Source organism: Cydia amplana, chromosome 20 (assembly GCF_948474715.1).
Source record: "Cydia amplana chromosome 20, ilCydAmpl1.1, whole genome shotgun sequence".
NCBI lineage: Eukaryota > Metazoa > Arthropoda > Insecta > Lepidoptera > Tortricidae > Cydia > Cydia amplana.
Window position 1 is genome coordinate 8,933,499 of NC_086088.1, and position 19,664 is coordinate 8,953,162.

The window sequence follows — 19,664 nt, forward strand, 5'->3', positions numbered from 1 at the left end:
TAGTGGTAGCTTAAGGTAACATGTGCCCTGATATTGAATCTACAATATACGTTGGTTGGCAAAACCTGACGACCTGTGTACACTAGATGGACCTACTAAAACACTCCAAATGATGTAGCAAAGCGCTTGCATTCTATCACAAGCCACAGAACTGTATTCACGATAGTGCTCATGGTGCCTCGTGCCGCTGTATGATGCCGAAGCGCGTCGTGATGCCGTGTGCGAGCACGTGTACAAGTTCAACGTGCAGACCCCGCTGCTGTGATAGTGGTAGCTTAAGGTAACATGTGCCCTGATATTGAATCTACAATATACGTTGGTTGCCAAACCTGACGATCTGTGTACACTAGATGGACCTACTAAAACACTCCAAATGATGTAGGAAAGCGCTTGCAAGCCACAGAACTGTACATTCACGATAAAGTGCGCCGTATGATGCCCAAACGCATCGTGAAGCCGTGTGAAAAACTTTCAGGTTTATAGCGAAGTATTTACGCTTAATAATGATGCGAAAATATTTGTCTGATGATTATTAATGACAAAATACCTGGATACTTCGGACAGAATTAAACAAATACATAGGTTTTAATTTTTAAATTATCTTTTAAACTATTTTAAAAGGCCTATTTTAGCAACTGTTTTTCATAATGACAGCTAAATAAGGGCATCTTATTGACTATGTAAACCATATATTTGTATAGATAGATCTATCACGGAGATAATTTATAGGAATATAAATTGACGTAGGTAATCTTAATACAAGTGACAAAACTGACAAATAAAGACAGTAACATTTTAAAACAGGACAGATTTGTTAAATAAATAGAAGAAAGACTAAAAGCAACTATTAAAGCACTGCAATTATTAAGCATTGTCACATTAGTTGTATATGTAACTATTAACCTCGCAATGTTGAAAGACATCCTGAGGTTTCAAACTGATAGAATATGTTGACTACTGACTAAAGTATTTTTCAAACTCGATGGGTACTCTGACAGGTGTCATTTCCATATAATTTATAACCTTAAAACGCCAAATCTCGCAAAATTGTAATAAAATGACTCCTGTCAGCATACCCATCGAGTTTGAATATACTTCCCTTAAGAAGAAATGCTAGCTGGCATATAATGTTAGTTTTTTTTATTTGTAAAAGCCAGTTATTATTTCATCTTCAACCTCTTTATGGTATAATAATTATGCAGTAGTTTTCTGGGTTTTTACAGTACAACATATAAACATACGCAAGCGCGTATTTATTTTGTACATGTATAAGTAGTAAGTATAATTATACAAAGGAATATGTTTAAATTCCTAAACGAACTTTTGACGTAAAGACTTCGTGTCGGGTCATTGCAATATTAAGTGTTCATACCATAACCATATTTTGTAGACGATTATACCATAGAAAAATAAAATATTATAATTGTACGGTATAATTATTTATAGTAGTATATTGACACCTAAAATAGATGGCGCTGTAGCACTGACTGTATTAATTGTGGCGAATATCTGTAAAATATAAGCAGCGCCATCTAGTTTAGCTGTCATAATCACTACGTCATATTGTACGGCTCCACGTTTTTTTTTGTTTATGATTTAAAGTAAGAAGTATATTTAGTTAAATTTCCATGCATTGCGTTGTTTCTAATGAGTTGTGTGTGTGTGTGTTTTGACTGAGATTGCTCAAAGATTGGAGCCAAAAATATGTCTAATATTTATCTGTGATGTTATATTGCCACAGCGTAAATATTACAGATTGTCCTCTGTAAAATATCATTAATAAAAAAAGATTCGAATTAAAATGTCGGGTCTAGCTAGACAAGTTTGTCAATTATAATCCTCATAGGGCTCATAGGATTAACCTCATAAGGGCCACCATACAATTTTTTCTGTTTTTAATTTGAACCTTGTTGTATAATAAATTGGGATTAATTTCATGGGCCCACCGTACAAGGAAAATTGGCAGTCATAGCCAAACTCATGGCAAAATAGATTTGAATTTGTTTTGTTTTTAAATCGTACGAAATAAAACAAAAACAACTCTGTTCCATTTCATAATGATTCTAGAGGTTATTTGTACTAGTATTAGGACTTTGAATCCCAAGAGGTTACGGAAGGAATACAACAAAAGAAACGCTACTTTATTTCGTTTATGAAAGCTTCTAATTACATTGAAACGTAGTGTACATTGTAATGAACATTGCGAGGCTTAGAGGATATAACCAAACGGAGTAGCCATTAGCAGACGTTCCCCTCTGTCGAAAATAGGCGGCCAATGGTCATACACAATGTATGGACTGACGTCAATCTGTCATGGCTATTTTTACGTGCCCCTCCCCCGCAAAAATCGGCAGACTTTTTTGTATAGAAAATTACAGACAAGGCGTCTCCGTTTGGTTATATCCTCTAAGTTGCGAGGGGTGGGTGGTGAAACCCGATAAGTCGAGTAAAAGGGCTTTTGAAATTAGAACTATATGTGACTGCGTAGAATTTTTATTTGAATGATAAAATATTTTGATTTATCGGGTTTGACCGCCCCCCCGAATTGGGTCTTGCGAGGTTAATATAATGTTTACAAACTGTGTGAAGCAAACTTTCTGTAATATTTACGCTGTGTTGTTATCCTTGTGATGTCACGGTGATATTATAGTTATGCATTTCAAAGCTGCGAGTGTTACGTTGTAAGCTAATGGCGCAAACACACTGCGTCAAATCTCATTCGCCGCATCAAACATTTCGGTTGCCTGGTAAGTCTGGCAACCCCATACTTTGATTCGGCGACCGCATTAGGGTTACGAAAAAATTACGCGAGACAAAATTTTATTGCGTGTTTTTTTTTACTAAAATATGCAACTTTGAGTGTCAATGCGTAATATATTACACTTGTATGCAATATTTCATACATTGCTGACTACAAAAACGAATTTAGTCGATCCACCAAATACCGCAATGTAACGAAAATCGCATGCAAGTTCTTGAACCGTCTAAATAGGACCTTAATATGCATCATGTATAGGTGGTATTCCATCTGCCCAATGTGCAATTGATCAAAGAAATTCGGTGACTTAATAATTTTTACTAGAAACACCGATATTTGATCAAATATTACGAATGACATTTAACTCAAAATGTCTACGCAAATAGTACAAAAACGTGAACCAAGATACATATTATTGAATAAGTGGAATGGGCCGCCTTCAAAGACATTTGTTCCAATATTGGATATAGAAATAAAGTGGTATCCAGATGGGACTGATCAAATCAGTCGATTTGATCAGGAAAATAATTGGCCAATTTGTATTCCATAGATAATTACTATGAAAATTGACATTTAAAGTCTATTTTTTTATTCGGTAGACTAAAATGACATTTCATAGTATGAAATGACATTTTATGTTCATACTATGAACTGTCATTTCAGTCTACCGAATAAAAAAATAGACTTTATGTGTCCGCACCTGCTGATTCGATCGGAGAATTTCATCAGATTGGCGAAAAATTGTCTCGTCTGGATACCACTTTAATTGGACAGATGGAATACCACCCTAACGAACACGCAATAAAAGGTGTTGCACGCGTTACGGTTGTCGTAGAATAACCCCTTAAATGAAGGACTCACGTGTATTTGCGCCCAATAAGCTAACTAAATATATCAGCCACATCCGCGATAATGTACGTCCATTTTTAAACTGATGTCTACCGAAAACTTCATTCAGGGAAAATAGAAGCAGAAATAAATAAACAAAACTTTAACACGTAACTCGGTCATTAAGGTAATATAATTATAATTAGACTGACCACGCTAACTTTACACAAACTTTACACTTACTATTCATAAGTGCTTGTTGCTAGGCCTACATGAATAAAGTATATTTTGAATCTTTGAATCAGACTTGGGAATAAAAATGTATACGTATCCCTATAAGCTCCATACCTACTTGACGTAGCACTTGGCATGCAAACTTAGCGTGGTCTATGTCACTGCCTCATTGGTCGAATGCATGTATTTTTTTTTTGGTTAGATTATTTTAAGATCCATATGCCAAATAAGTGCCTTATCAGCTCAGACATAGTCTACCCGTTCAGAAAAATACATTAAATTAAAAGTAGACTGTCTTCTTACACACGTTGACATTCTACCGATATTTGAATTTCAACTTTATGTCTTCACAATAAGGTTTACAAATTATCAATTGCAGTTAGGCCCAGGACTGTCTCATTTCATTTCAATCATAGACATAGAGAATCATACTGTCTTTGTCTTACGCTAGTAGGTACTAGCACTCACAAGAAACGGATGAGTAATTGAGTATATAGTTTTCTTACTGACTGACAAATTGTGTTTGCCAGACTATAAGTGTTTACGATGGGCACTTATTAAAAACTGAATGAAGTTATACCTACGATCTGATCTCACGATTGGAATGTGTTGTAAGTCCTATATTGTAGCATTTGTCTTTGATTCATGGCTGGCCATTTAGACTTGCGAGTCTGACATACAGTTTAACCCGCTTAATACGATTTCCTGTATACGCTATTTTACATCGGTCTTTGCAATTTCTTTTTCTTGTCCTTTTTGTTCGGAATCGTATTAAACGGGTTTTACTGAATTTGAACATCGTCTTGTGGGACTACTTAGAACGATAATAATAAATTTTGAGTATTTTTTTAACATTGCATTAATTTTAGTGTAAATATGTAATGTGTCGCAGTTACTTCTAGATAAAATTTTAAGATATTACGCATCTAAGCTGTATCACCATTTCAATCTGATATATCCTCCTAAGGCCCAAGGTCCTACCTATAGTACTTCTTCAGTTCGATGAAATTTAAACCATATTCAATTGGAACAGAGTTGCATTTCATTTGTATGATACAAATAAAAATCAACTCTATTCCTTGCACTGTAGGTTCAAATTTCAGTGTCAAATTTTGGGCTTTTCTTTTGTATGGCTGGGCCATAGTGTAAGGCCTGAGTGGACGCTCGAAGCGGAGCGTTCGGCGGGGCGTGCAGCGTGGCTGTGGGCTCACGCGTGATGTGAGCAGCGTGCACTAAGGCCGCTCCTATACGTGCGCATTTGTTTAACATGCACGCCGCACGCCCCGCCCCGCTGCACGCACAACTAGAGCGTCCACTCAGGCCTTACACTTAGGAGGATATCGCGGCGTAGCAATCAAAACGCCAATCAGTGCTCAAAACTTATAATTCTCGCATTTTCGAATAGGCCCGCGAAACGAAACTTTTGTATTAAGAATATCGAAATACTGTAAGATTTAATGGAAACTAGGACAACGGTAGCTGGTGTACTCGTTTCTGAGAAATGGAGGAACAAAAGAAGAAATAAACGAATCTTTGCATAAATATGACTTTACATTAAACTTTGACCTCTACTGGTACATAACAGTCAACAGCAACAGTAGCGGACGACACTACGTAGGTATTTAAAATTCAGTTATACCATAGAGAAAAAAATACATAGAGTGCTCACTCCATACATTCGTTTTAGTACCAAAAAGACTATTAGCATCTAGTATCGAGTAGCGGAACTATCAGTACTGCTACTTGACAATAGATGTAGCACCGACCGGAAAGTCTTATGCTGTTGAGATAAGACTTTCCGGTCGGTGCTACATCTATTGTCAAGTAGCAGTACTGATAGTTCCGCTACTCGATACTAGATGTAGACACTGAAATTAATAGTCTGAACTGATGTATGGAGTGAGCACTCTTGTCTTATTTATTTCTCTATGGTTATATACCACAGTGCACAGAATAAATAATAGTACTAGGTACAAAAGATTCACTCTCTAACAAAACGCGTCTGTTACGATTACAACAGATATGACCGCTAGGTGGCGCAAGCGCCACGGGCGGATTATGGCTAGCCACCAAAATTGGATGTACTTTTAGGTACTTGTTGCGACGCGACGAAATCGCGGAGTGAGTCACGCCTGGTTAATATACCTACTGTTATAGTGTAGGTAAAAAAAAGACTGTATATGTATATGTAGAACAATTACATTGTGGCAGATACTTTGGAACGATTAGGTACAGTCGCCATCAGATATATCGGAGCGGCCGGTGCTCATAAATATCTGAACACGCACTCTAACGCCTTGAAAATGGAGACGTGTTTGTATATTTTTGAGCGCCTTGGCCGCTCCGATATATCTGATGGCGACGGTATTAGGTATTAGAGAAATATCTTTATTTGGGGAAACTTACCTAAAGGCTGATATTTTATGCGGGTTTTTCTATTTTATCTGCAACTATTGATGCTGACTGTACAGACCGGCCTTCCACAGTTATTTGTGTAAGACGCAGGGTCCTACCTGTAGTACTTATAAAGTTCGAAATGGAGTGGCATTTGTTTTGTATGTTTAATTTTCAAACAAAGCAAAAACAATTCTATTTCCTACATCTGTAGGTTCGAATTACACTGGCAAATTTTGGATTTTTTCTTATATGGATTGGAAACCTTTTAGCCTAACCTTTTAGGTTAAATGTACGCGACCACTGACTTAATATAAAAGAAATAGACACACAAAGCAGAACAAAAACGTCAACAAATGTGGATCCCAATGACGTTTCGCACCATTTGCATTGATGATAAAAACGCTTACGTAAATTTTGAGTCAAGATAAATGTTTCGTACAGAAAAGAGCTTAATGTCGTAAGCATTAAGTGTCAAATTTGCATACATAAGTACCAACACTGTTAAAAAATTTAGTCCGATGGCACTAAACGTAACGTATTTACGTCAAGCAACGTCAAACGAGAATAATGAACGAATGGAGTCACTTTGGTACACTTTAATAGGTATGTACAGAAAAACCAATTGAAGTAATAAATAAAACAAATTTAATTTAATCGGGAGTTCAAATAAAATTAATTCGTGGTTCAAATTCAAACAAATTAAATTTTTAATAAGTAAGTATACGTCTTTAAATACTAATTTCCTTGAAATAAATTCAACTTATTAAATAAAATAACTGTGTATTTTAGATCTACATTTACTCATCGCATGGGTGCACGGGGACATTTAGGTACTGATTGGATTTTTTTTATAAAGTCCATACTTTATAAAAAAAATCGGGTTATTCCCACTAGTTACCACTGTTCAATTATGCCGTTCATATTACAATGTATTTTTCGCATTCACTGTGGCAACACCTTGTCACAGTTAAAATTCAAATATTTAAAAAATAAACTGTTGCTCTGTCATACAGTTGACAGAGCCAGTGTGTCAAAAACCTACCACCAGTTCACATCCCCTTTCGTTGCTCTCGTCTATTTTCGCACCTTTTATTTAAAGCACTACTATACTAAGTACCCTTAGTACATTATTAAGATCAGTGTTGTGTACCGGAGGACGCCGAACTCATCCGTGGCGGGGAAAATCTGAGGTCTAAGTTGGCCGACTGCAGGTAACGATTTTACGCTTCCTCTAGCTTGCGACAGAAAGCCAGAATCACCACCAGCGGTCTCCAACGGTGACCAACGATTTGGTTCCCACTGTCTCCGGATCAAAGGTAACTTCGCTTACACCTATACACACTTTAGTTTCAATTTCCATATTATTTATCCCCAATTAATCCCAACTTTCTTGCTCCATCGGCCCTAAATTTCACTCTCTCTTTCGCCCCTTTTTCGCTAAATACAGTCCACCTTTGCTATCGAACATTTTGGCCTTCGATCCGCATATTTTGATAAAGTACCTATGGTTTGTCGTTTCTCGTTTTAGTATTCATAGTTGCTTATCGAATTTGTGTTGTCATCTTTTACATTTAGAATTTAGGGTAGACTTATAAAAGTTCGAGGGTAAGCAAGAAAGTTGGTCGTGTAGTGGTGCTTTAATAAAATCATTCGGTCACCTTGTTAATATCACTGGCAACAATTTTCATAGTTGTCAAGTGTCAACTGTCAGCTGCCAGTCATTGAACTCATTGAAGTTGTGGAAGGTGAATTGCAGTTTGTTTTGAACATTTTTTGTGTAGTTACTGCAATTGTTGTGGAGTTTTGTGTATATTAATATGGCAGGCGGTGATAAATCTGTCGAGAAAGAGGATGCTGGTGTAGATACGGTGATGATTGCTCGTGACTATCAGGTAATGAGAATAGAGTATTTGCAAATGTTGTCGGATGCTGAATTAGCTTTGTGTGACGAGAGTGAGTTGTGTACAATTGCGAAGAACTTTCATGAAGCTCAAATAAAGCTTCTAAGTACTGCTCCGCGAAGCGAACACCGCGAGATTTGTTCCCATACCGCGATGTTCGACTCTAAGGTTAGGGCAGTGAGATCGCGTTTGCAAAATAGAAAGCAGGCTTTCGCTGGGGCTTCCGGAGTGTCGGGGACGCCGCAGCCGGTCTTGCCGAAGTTGCCGAAGTTGCAAATTAAAGCTTTCGATGGGAAAATTGACAACTGGGTAACATTTATACAATTATTCAACTCATTAGTACATAAGCGAACAGACATTGCCCCGGTTGAAAAGTTACATTATTTGTTATCGAGCGTTCAAAATGAGGCATATGACCTTATTAAAAATTATCCTGTCACCGATGACAATTACAAGGTAGCATATGAGGCGCTGTACAAGCAATATAATAAAATTAGATTAATTGCTACAACTTATTATGACAAGCTTGTTCAGTGTGAACCTGTAAAGGCGTCCCGGGCTAGTGACCTACAGCGGGTTCATCGGGTTTTCACTGAGAATCTGTCTATCCTGAAAGGTTTCGAATTGCCGGACAAGAATTTCTTGCTTATTCAATTATTGTGGTCAAAGCTGGATAGGAGCACAAAGGAGCAGTTTGAGTTAGAGCACAACTCGGATGATATCCCGGAGTTTGGGAAATTGCAGGATTTCATTGAAAAAAGACATCGGGCACTAGATGCTGCAGGGTCAATGGGGTTTGTCGCTAGTACTCCTCAGCCTAGTAGTAGTAAGCCTTCTAGTAAGCCAAAAATGGCCTTGGTGGTCACCGCTCCAACGTGTGTAGTTTGTAAACAGGCTCATAGCCTCGTATCCTGTCCAACCTTTTTAGAATATGACCCCGCTGATCGGTTTAAATGCGTGAAAGAAAACAAGTTGTGTATTCTATGTTTGTCGGGATCTCATTCTGTCAAGTCCTGCAAGTCAAAACAGCGGTGTGAGCAGTGTCGTTTCTCCCACCATACGCTGTTGCATTTTAATAATGTAAATGTGCCTGTCTCCCCGGCAGTGGTTGTAAATAGTTCGAAACATCCACCTGACACATCAAATCCACTGGCAATGGTGGCAAGTAATGTTGCGGCCTCTTCTTTGTTTGCAACTGCCAAGGTTTTGGTGAAGAATGCCCAAGGCGATTTGGTAGCGGTAAGGGCTTTGCTTGACTGTGCCAGTGCTTGCAACTTTGTAAGCGAGGCATGTGCAAAGAAGCTTGGTCTCCGGGCAGAATATGGGAAGCATGCCGTGACTGGTATCGGTGAAGTGGTGTCTAGGCCTGGTGGCACATTGTCATGTACCGTCTCGTCCAGCCTTGGAAATTCTGATACTGCTATTTCGGTAGAGGCTTATTTGTTGCCAAAAATCTGTCCGGAAATGCCAACGGATCACGTTGATGTCTCATCATGGCGACATATCAGGGGCTTAGAGTTGGCTGACCCTCATTGGCACATTCCAGGACCTGTTGACTTGCTCCTGAACGTTAACATTCTCGCTTCTTCGTTGCGCCCTGGTTTAATCCATGGGGCCCCTGGCCAGGCGACTGCCCTCAACACCATTTTCGGGTGGATTCTGATGGGTGACGCTGGCGACTGTGCTACGGACATCTGTCGTTCTCGGTTCCGTGGTAACAGTTGCCAACTGGTCGTGGGCAAGTTATCGATTGACGACTCTATTAAGAGGTTCTGGGAGTTGGAAGATGTCAGCTCTCCGAACACCGTCATCTTGTCGAAGGAGGATCAGCTGTGCGAGGAATATTTTCTCGCTAACTTTCGTCGCACAGAAGAAGGTAGATTTGTCGTTCCTCTACCTTTCGCTGACCATTCCAATAAACCCACCTTCTCGGGCTCTCGAGCCATCGCTCTTAAGAGATTTTCGTCGCTGGAGCGGAAGTTATTGAGTAACTCCGACTTCTACAAAAACTATGTAGCCTTTATGAAGGACTACGAAAGCTGTCGCCACCTCGAGGAGTGTGACCCTCCGAGGGTGGATGTGGGGAAGTTCTTCTACATTCCCCACCACGGAGTATTGAGGCCTTCGTCAACCAGTACTCCTCTCCGGGTCGTGTTTGACGCCAGTGCCAAGGACAACCGAGGCATCTCGCTAAATGACGCGCTACTACCAGGGCAGAAGCTGCAAAACAACATCTTCCACTTACTCCTTCGTTTTCGGTGGCATAATGTTGTTTTCACGGCCGACGTCAAGCAAATGTATAGGCAAATTTTAGTGTCCCCGGAAGATGCTGAATATCAGCGTATCCTATGGCGTCCGTCTGTCAATGAGCCTGTCCGGGACTATCGGCTGCTGACCGTTACTTACGGAGTTTCGTCCGCTCCTTACCAAGCTCTCCGCACCATTGCTCAATTGGCGAGGGAATCGGGGGAAGAATACCCTTCTGGTTCAGCAGTTTTAGACCGCGACATCTATGTCGACGATGTGGTGTCTGGAGCTCATTCTGTCGAAGAAGCACGGAAGCTTCGTTCGGAGTTGTCGACGATATTAGCTTCTGGTGGCTTCCATTTGCGGAAGTGGACGTCGAACCACCAGGAGTTCTTCGACGGTGTCCCCTCCTCAGACTTGTATTCTGAAGACTTTCGGGAGTTCAACTCCATTGGGGACATCTCTCTAAAAATTCTTGGCCTCTCGTGGTTACCTCAGGCGGACGACTTCACCTTTCGAGTGGCTGTCGAAGATCGTCGGTGCACTAAACGTACCATCCTCTCGGAAATTGCTCGAATTTTTGACCCTCTGGGCCTGCTCTCACCTGTGACGTTCTTCGCGAAGTACCTCATGCAGTTGCTCTGGGTCTCAGGTGTCTCATGGGATGACGACGCGCCAGAGAACATTGTATCCGAATGGCGTGAGTTCAAAGCGCAGCTGCCCTCGTTGAAGTCCGTCTCTGTTCCGCGTCGTATGGTCAAAGATTTCGTTTCGCTCGAAGTCCACGGGTTCTGCGATGCCTCAGAGCGAGGGTTTTGCGCGGTGGTTTACGTTCGAACGTCAGGCGAGGACGGAACGCAGTATGTCCAGTTGGTCTGTGGTAAATCGAGGGTGGCACCCCTGCGTAAGTTGTCTATACCACGTCTGGAGTTGCTGGCCGCGGTACTGCTTGCCGACCTGGTGGAGTCGGTCGCAACAGCTCTGGAGCCTCTCCACAAAATCGATAAGGTACAGGCGTGGTCCGATTCTAGCGTTGCGCTTACTTGGATAAAGTCTTGCCCTTCCAAGTGGAAAACTTTCGTGGCTAACCGCGTGAGCCACATCCAGGAGATTATTCCTCCCGATTGTTGGCGACACGTGAGGACTGGCGACAACCCAGCCGACTGCGGGTCGCGGGGGCTCTTGCCGGATGACCTGGTCCACCATAGTAACTGGTGGAAGGGTCCATCTTGGCTCGTGCTGGACAAACCTGACTGGCCTAAGTCAACGTTGTCAGTCGACGTGGATGTCCTACACGGAGAGCGCAAGGTGACTGTCCTCACTGTCTCAGTACAGGAAACGTGGACAGACAACCTAATGAACAAGTTCTCGGCACTGAGGACACTCCAACGTGTCCTCGCATATTGTTTTCGTTTCGCGCACAACGTAAGAAACCAAAAGACGTCCAACAACCTGTTGGACGGTCCTTTAACACCCCTGGAGATTAAACAGGCGCTTATGTTCCTCGTGCGTTCTGTTCAACAACACCACTTTGCCTCGGAGATCGAGAAAGTTAAAAACAATCTGTCGAACTCTCTCCCGAAGGCATTTAAGAAGTTGTCTCTATTCCTCGATGACGCGGGTCTCTTGAGGGTGGGCGGACGCCTGTCGCGAGCTTCTCTCGAATTCGATGTTAAACATCCCCTGTTGTTACCCCGCGACGATCGTCTTACCTCCCTCTTGATCGACGAGTACCATAAGCGTTTCATGCACCCAGGCGTGCAAACGCTTCATAATTTGCTAGCGCAGCATTTCTGGATACTGTCCCCAAAACGAGCTATCCACTCAGTCACGTCGAAATGCATGAAATGCTTCCGTGTTCGACCACTCGGTGCTCCTGCGCCGTTCATGGGCGACTTGCCGTCTTATCGGGTAGCCCAGCTCAAAGCGTTCCTGAGTGCTGCTGTCGACTTCGGAGGACCTTTTGACATAGCTCTGGGTCGCGGGCGAGGCAACAAGACCTACAAGGCTTACATTTGCGTCTTCGTGTGCACTTCGACTAAGGCTGTACACACGGAGCTCGTCACTGAGCTGTCCTCAGACGCATTTCTCGCCGCGCTTCGCCGCTTCGTCGCGCGTCGTGGTCGGTGTAATCGGTTGGTTTCCGACCAGGGCAAGAATTTTGTCGGCGCGAGCAATGTTCTGCAACGTCTCGTAGGAAATGCTGCTACGAATAGCGAGATTAAATTCGAATTTAATCCGCCAGGCAGCCCTCACTTCTCAGGTCTGGCTGAGGCCGGAATCAAGGCTGTCAAAACACATTTGGCTCGAGTCATCGGTAGCCAGAGGTTGACGTACGAGGAGTTTCTGACAGTCTTGACTCAGGTTGAAGCTCTCCTTAATTCAAGACCTCTTACTCCTCTCAGTACCGATCCTAATGACTTATCGGCCCTCACTCCGGGCCATTTTCTCACAACGGAGCCCTTATCTGTCGTGCCCGAGGAAGATCTCTCGGATGTTCGGGTAGGGCCACTTCAACGGTGGAAGTTGCTGCAGAAAATGCACCAAGACTTTTGGAACAAGTGGTCAAAAGAATACATGCATACTCTGCAGCAGCGAATGAAGTGGCACGACCGGCAAACCGACGTCCAAATCGGTGCTCTCGTGCTCGTGGTTAACGAGCAGACAGGCCCCATGAAGTGGCCTCTGGGTCGCATCGTCGACACTCATCCCGGGTCCGACGGGATTTGTCGTGTGGTGACCGTGCGCACGGCTACGGGATTGTACAAACGGCCCGTGGTCAAGCTGTGCCCTTTACCCGTCTAATCGCTCGTTGAGCGCTACTATCGTGTCGTCTATTCTGTGTATAGTATTAGTATTATCGTTCTAACTTTACTTGTATCGTCTTTCTTTTTGTCTAGTCAAAATACTAGTGTATTTTGGTGGGCGGAAATGTTCAATTATGCCGTTCATATTACAATGTATTTTTCGCATTCACTGTGGCAACACCTTGTCACAGTTAAAATTCAAATATTTAAAAAATAAACTGTTGCTCTGTCATACAGTTGACAGAGCCAGTGTGTCAAAAACCTACCACCAGTTCACATCCCCTTTCGTTGCTCTCGTCTATTTTCGCACCTTTTATTTAAAGCACTACTATACTAAGTACCCTTAGTACATTATTAAGATCAGTGTTGTGTACCGGAGGACGCCGAACTCATCCGTGGCGGGGAAAATCTGAGGTCTAAGTTGGCCGACTGCAGGTAACGATTTTACGCTTCCTCTAGCTTGCGACAGAAAGCCAGAATCACCACCAGCGGTCTCCAACGGTGACCAACGATTTGGTTCCCACTGTCTCCGGATCAAAGGTAACTTCGCTTACACCTATACACACTTTAGTTTCAATTTCCATATTATTTATCCCCAATTAATCCCAACTTTCTTGCTCCATCGGCCCTAAATTTCACTCTCTCTTTCGCCCCTTTTTCGCTAAATACAGTCCACCTTTGCTATCGAACAACCACCAAGTTGATATCAGTGGCAACTACTAGGAATTTTTTTCCCACCTTTTACCACTGGTAACTACTGGGAAAAATAATTCCCACTAGTTACCACCAAAGCGAGTTGGTGGAAATAACCCAAAAAAATCCTGTGGTTGTCACTGTGTTCAGACAGGTTTAGTATTTACAGTTAGTCGATATAAGCCCTTATTGGTTGTCAGAAACAGGGAAATGGGCCAATCACACAAGTGCCGTTTTGCTTTGTTTAAAACTGCATCACCCCTATCTCTTGCTATAATTAAATAGCAGTCCACTTTGCACGTCGCATAGGTTTTCTTGGAAATCTTGAATTTAAACATAATATTATTCCTTACGAATTCCATATAAAAATAAAAATAAATATTGACCTCACATCGACTCATTAGATTTTTGTTCCTTGACATCCCTTCTTTGGTACAAACAAATTATATATATATTTAAAAATAAAATTACCACCAGATTACATAAATTATGTAATGCTATCCAAAGAACTAACCGAAAGAAATACATTCCATCCTTTTTCCTTGTTTTATCATTGTTATTTTTACATACTTTAACGGCACATTTCGTAATTGTTGACAACTTCACATTTGAGCGTTTCAAACAAGACTAAACGAAAAAGTAACGCGTGATCTGTTTCAACGTTACTTTTGTGGGGCCATTTTTTGCGGCTGATTGGGTATCCAGTTCTTTTTCTATATCAATGTACGCGACATACAACTTGCATAGTATTTTTACGAACAGCTAATAGTGGAATAGAAGAAGAATTACTAGTATCAGCAACTTTTCGGAATGGAAGTAAGTATGAGATATACAATTAAAATTTAATTTCGTATTTATTTAACGTCGGTGGACAACTATACGGGAACTATAACTTTTCGGTAATGTGTGAGTTTCAGTTTCAGGAAGTTTTAAATCCTTCATGAAGTGTTATCATTATCACTTGTACAACGTCATCCCATCCGCCATGGATTTAGTTTGCCGTGTTTTGCGAGTACTTCGGCAATTCGCGAAGCGTCGGGACGTTGGACACATCGGTCTGGTTTTCCTGGTGATGTGTAATGTAATTAAATAAATATAATATTTACCTCGTGCAACAAATATAAAATACAAAGCTATATTTTTAATATTAAAGTGAAAAATAATGACCTCGACTATGACTACTGAATAACTACTGAATGGCTCTAGTTTCTGCTCAATACAAAACAACATTTAAATATCTAATAGCTTAATTTTTATTGACTGTGATTGTTACAAGGTAACTGCTAAAATGTTGAGAAAAGACGGTTCGAGCCTGCGGTGCTTGTGGTGTGTGTATTTCCTAATATTACTGGATTTGACGAGCTACATACAAGCTAATGGACGTAAGTAAATTATAGTATTTTTTCTTCTTAGATGTATACTCGCTGACGGATATGTGATCAAATCAGAAACGTTAGAAGAAATTAATAAATGTAGATATCTAGGTACAGTCGCCATCATATATATCGGAGCGGCCAAGGCGCTCGCAAATATCTGAACACGCCTCTATTGTCAAGGTGTTAGAGTGCGTGTTCAGATATTTTTGAGCACCGCGGCTGCTCCGATGTATCTGATGGCGACTGTACCTACCTAATACACAAATACCTAATCGCTCATTAATTATCACATATTTCAGTGTAACACAAAACATTTGATTTTTTAAATACTTTAATTGGCTAACACTTGTTCAGATGAGGAAAACTAACTATGTAATTAAATTGTAATTTTATATTTCAAACAACTAACAATTAAAAACTATAATAAACTTGAATTAATATAATATGTCGTTGAACGGAGGGCAATGATTACCTATGTACCTACCTAATAGTATTTCTTTCATGATTCCATCTTAAGTTCATAAACATAAAGTCCACCAGTCACAGTAGACCATAATAAAATAATTCGTTTTGTTTTGCAAATTATCCAAAAGAATGAGCAAAACAAATATATCTTGCTCCTAATGTAACAGGTAGTTGATGGTTAACGCTTTGATTGCCGAAACTGCTAAAAGTGGAAAATAAATGCACCCACCAGCTTCAGTCAGGGCTATAACCGCGAAAATCGAAGTTCTCAGAACTCTCTAATTATGCCTTCTTTGGAGTAAAAGAGAAAGATCCCCGCAATCTGCGAATTTCGGTTTTTGCGGTAGCCCCCCCTGGTACCTATATAAAATACGCCATTGACACCAGCGTAAAGGCCAAAAACAATTGTTAAAATTCAATTTAAAACCAATAGGTAGAGGGAGTTGGAAGCGTAGATAAATAATGGTGCTCCCACAGTTATATAACATTTTATAACAGCCCAATGTGGGTGCACCATAATAATCATCCGGAAACTCCAGAGTTCTGCGAACCCAGCAGACGTCCTAGCGTCTGACTCACGGCTTCTCGTCGACCTCAATAGTGATGATAAGGTTGAAAAGGCATAGTAGGTATTTATTTATTTATTTAAACTTTATTGCACAAAATATATGGGGTCCCCATAAAGTTTTAAGTCATAATGTATTGTTTGTCATATTATCATTAGTCATAAAACTGAAACCGTTAACATTTCAGGATTCTCGTTAGGTTATCCTATAGCTAGGTTAGGTTAGGTTTGTTTTATGGCAATCCTGAAAAGCGACGCGTTTCTGAACCAAATGAATTAGGACTAACGAAAATGCGGACAAACAATACATTATGGCTTAAAACTATTTGGGAAACAATAGAGACCCAAAATATACAACAATGTACAAATACAAACGACGGACTTAATGCCAAATGGCAATATTCTTAACTGTCTTGATCGGTGATAAGAATTAAATTGGATTAGCAAAATAAGTGAGGGTACTATCCGGTATGTACCTACTAGGGAGTGCTCCCGGTACTGATTTTCTATACAAATACAGTACCGGAACCGGGAATTCCCGGTTCTCGCCATACAAACTCAGTACCGGGAGCATTCCTTAGTACTTACTATGTACGACATCCGTGCTGCCAAGTCAGTGGAAAATAAGTAAAAGCATGTTGTACACATATTGTCTTTATTGTTTAACGGCCACATATTATGAAATGAACATTTATTTGTTACATATAACATTGAATACATCCAAAATTACTAGACATTCAGTTTATCGCAGGATACACTTATCTACTCTTGTATTTAATGTTTGTAAATTATATATACAGGGTGCCATTTGAGTCGTGATCAGTAATATGTTTTTCTAACTCCATAAACAACGAGCAATTTAATGCCCCTACTCTTACTAAAAACAGACAAGATTTTTTTAGGTTTTTGTCATTTATTTTACTTTTACAAATGGTAATGTGGTATTTAAACAGCTTTGTAAGATATTTCAAATGAAAAATTAAGTAAATTTTATTTCTAACTGGGACAAATGACAAAATTGATGTCAATGACAGTTCCGATTCAATGAGGCGATTTAATTTACTAATTTAAATATCTTAATAAGCCGTTGTAATTACCTAAATACACTCATAAAAGTAAAATGACAAAAAAAAATCTTGTCTGTTTTTAGTAAGAGTAGGGGCATTAAATTGCTCGTTGTTTATGGAGCTAGAAAAACATATTACTGATCACGACTCAAATGGCACCCTGTATAGATGGTAGGTATTGTAGGTACATGTGTGTCATTGTCACCAGTGGCATGTCGGCTACAGAACTCATTTTCCATCGGGTTTCCTATTTTGTGCCATATGACGACTACCTACTAAAAATGTTAAAAGTTCACTTTCTATTTCGATAATCGACTTTAAAACGTAATATTAAGCATGGTTCCATTTTTATCACCTATCACTATGCCCGTCACTTTTGCACTTACATACTTACTTGTTAGAACGTGACAGGCATAGTGACAAGCGATAAATATGCGACCGTGCTACCGCCGCTGGTGAGGTGATTCTGAGCTTATCAATGAACATGAGTCACAAAATACATCAATAGCTTTAAACATTTATCCTTCCTTTATTTTAACATTTAAGTAGTACCTATATAACAGTGGCGGCGCGTCGATAAAAGCCGATTCCCACCGGCTTGCCTGTTTTTGGACGTTTGAGCAGAGTTGTAAAGGAAATATGTAAGCCAAATTAGCCCCGGCTTGCCTATGGATATCTTGGACGGCCGCCACTGCTATATAATTATGTTACCTAAGGTAAATAATAGTAATTATTACCCGATTCGGTATTGTTAACAAAGTTACCTACTATTTCACTAATGGACGTAATTTAACGTAAAAGATATCCTCTAAAATTTGCCATTTAAATTAATGACTTTTCTTTTTGATAGAAAGTTCAAATTGTATTGACAGATCCTTTTCCGTAAACTACGTCCAATTGTTGGCTAAACATCGATCAATATTATAATAATAACATTTAGTATTTCATCAACATTTAAATAACATCAATACTTTAAATATGTATTTTAAATTCGTAACTCCACTAACATCAAAAGCCGCGCGTCGGCGGTTGCGGCTGTGGGCTCTATTGCTAATGCAATCATTGAACTTATATTACTACGTATAGAACCGGCACAGAAAACCAGTATTTTGCGCCATGAGTTGATGTTGTTTTGACCACAAACCATAGAAGCGGAGCGTGAATCTCGCGACCTAAACGCGTAAGCGCCATGAATTTTACGGCGCTTACGACGTTTTGGTCGCGTGGTACAGGTTGCGATTGCGACAATTTCATTGTTTGGTATGGCTTCGCTATAGTAATAATATAATTCAATGAATGCAATAGTCTATTTTACTGCTATACCTACCTACAGTAATGCAATAAGTAACATCAAGTTTATGTAGCCTAATAACACCAACGCATACTCTGCCCTAGTGAGCTCGCGCTTTGAGCATTTTGCCGCCCGTGACTTTACCGCCGGTGATTATTTGAACACGGTAAATTTGTTAAAGTATTTTTTTGTGGGTAAGTGTAAAACTGTTACTAAATGTAATTTTTTCTGATTTTTTACTTTTTTTTTTCGAAAAATGTTAAGAACCGATTTATCCACTATTTTAAAATGTATCATGTTGAGTATGGGCGGCAAAATGCTCCCCACGCGGAAAAGCGCGACTATAGTAAATATCCCAATAATGAGACGTATAAAAATTATGTAAAATGTAACATCAGTTTTTTAACACTGACATATTTTACCATAAACATGAGTCAATGAGTCTTAAGTGCTGGTTGACATTCAACTTTTAACGCGGGAAGCAATAGCCTCCTAAGGCCCAGCCATACAAACGAAACATCCAAAATTTGCCACTGAAATTTGAACCTAAATTGTAGGAAATAGAGTTGGCTTTGCGTTGTTTGAAAATTGAACGAAACAAAGCAAAAGCGGCTCTGTTCCAATTGAACATGGTTTAAATTACATTGAACAGAATAGAACTATAGGTAGGACCTTGGGCCTTAGGAGGATAAACCGGTACCGGTGAAATATCAAAAATAATCCAAATTTTATATTAAATGTGTCATGATTGGTGCCATTACTATAAGGACCCTAGGGTTAATCCCGTCAGACGGACTGTCGCCGCCATCATCATTCGTTCACGTGTCATTTTCCTTTGTATATTCCTTCCTTTTTCTCAATAGGATCTCTCTTTCCCTCTCTCCTAGTTGCGTGACATCTCTTGTCTCTATCTAACATATAAACGTCAAAATGCTAACAACGAACATTTATAACAGCTGCTACATTTGGTTTGGTTTTTGGGTTTTCGGCACTGAATGTGTTAAATACTGCTGTTTTGTAAGCCTTGTTGCGTAG

The 19,664-nt window shown here is 40.1% G+C and overlaps 2 protein-coding genes across 2 annotated transcripts in view; both read left to right on the forward strand.

The window, feature by feature from the left end:
• Positions 1-8,034: 8,034 nt before the first annotated feature.
• On the forward strand, positions 8,035-13,170 carry LOC134657733 (uncharacterized). The gene is made up of 2 exons (XM_063513296.1): positions 8,035-8,170; positions 9,665-13,170. The coding sequence occupies exons 1-2, from the start codon at positions 8,035-8,037 to the stop codon at positions 13,168-13,170; spliced, it is 3,642 nt and encodes a 1,213-aa protein (XP_063369366.1).
• Positions 13,171-15,153: 1,983 nt separating this feature from the next.
• LOC134657734 (disintegrin and metalloproteinase domain-containing protein 33-like) overlaps positions 15,154-19,664 on the forward strand; it is a 40,439-nt gene continuing 35,928 nt past the window's right edge. The window contains exon 1 of the mRNA XM_063513298.1: positions 15,154-15,247. Coding sequence (XP_063369368.1) covers positions 15,154-15,247 — 94 coding nt within the window. The remainder of the gene's footprint in view (positions 15,248-19,664) is intronic.

Coding starts and splice junctions, on each gene's coding strand:
- LOC134657733 (XM_063513296.1), top strand. CDS start 8,035: ATGGCAGGCGGTGATAAATCTGTCGAGAAAGAGGATGCTGGTGTAGAT. Junction 8,171..9,664: donor ATTAGCTTTGTGTGACGAGA/GTGAGTTGTGTA, acceptor GGCACATTCCAG/GACCTGTTGACTTGCTCCTG.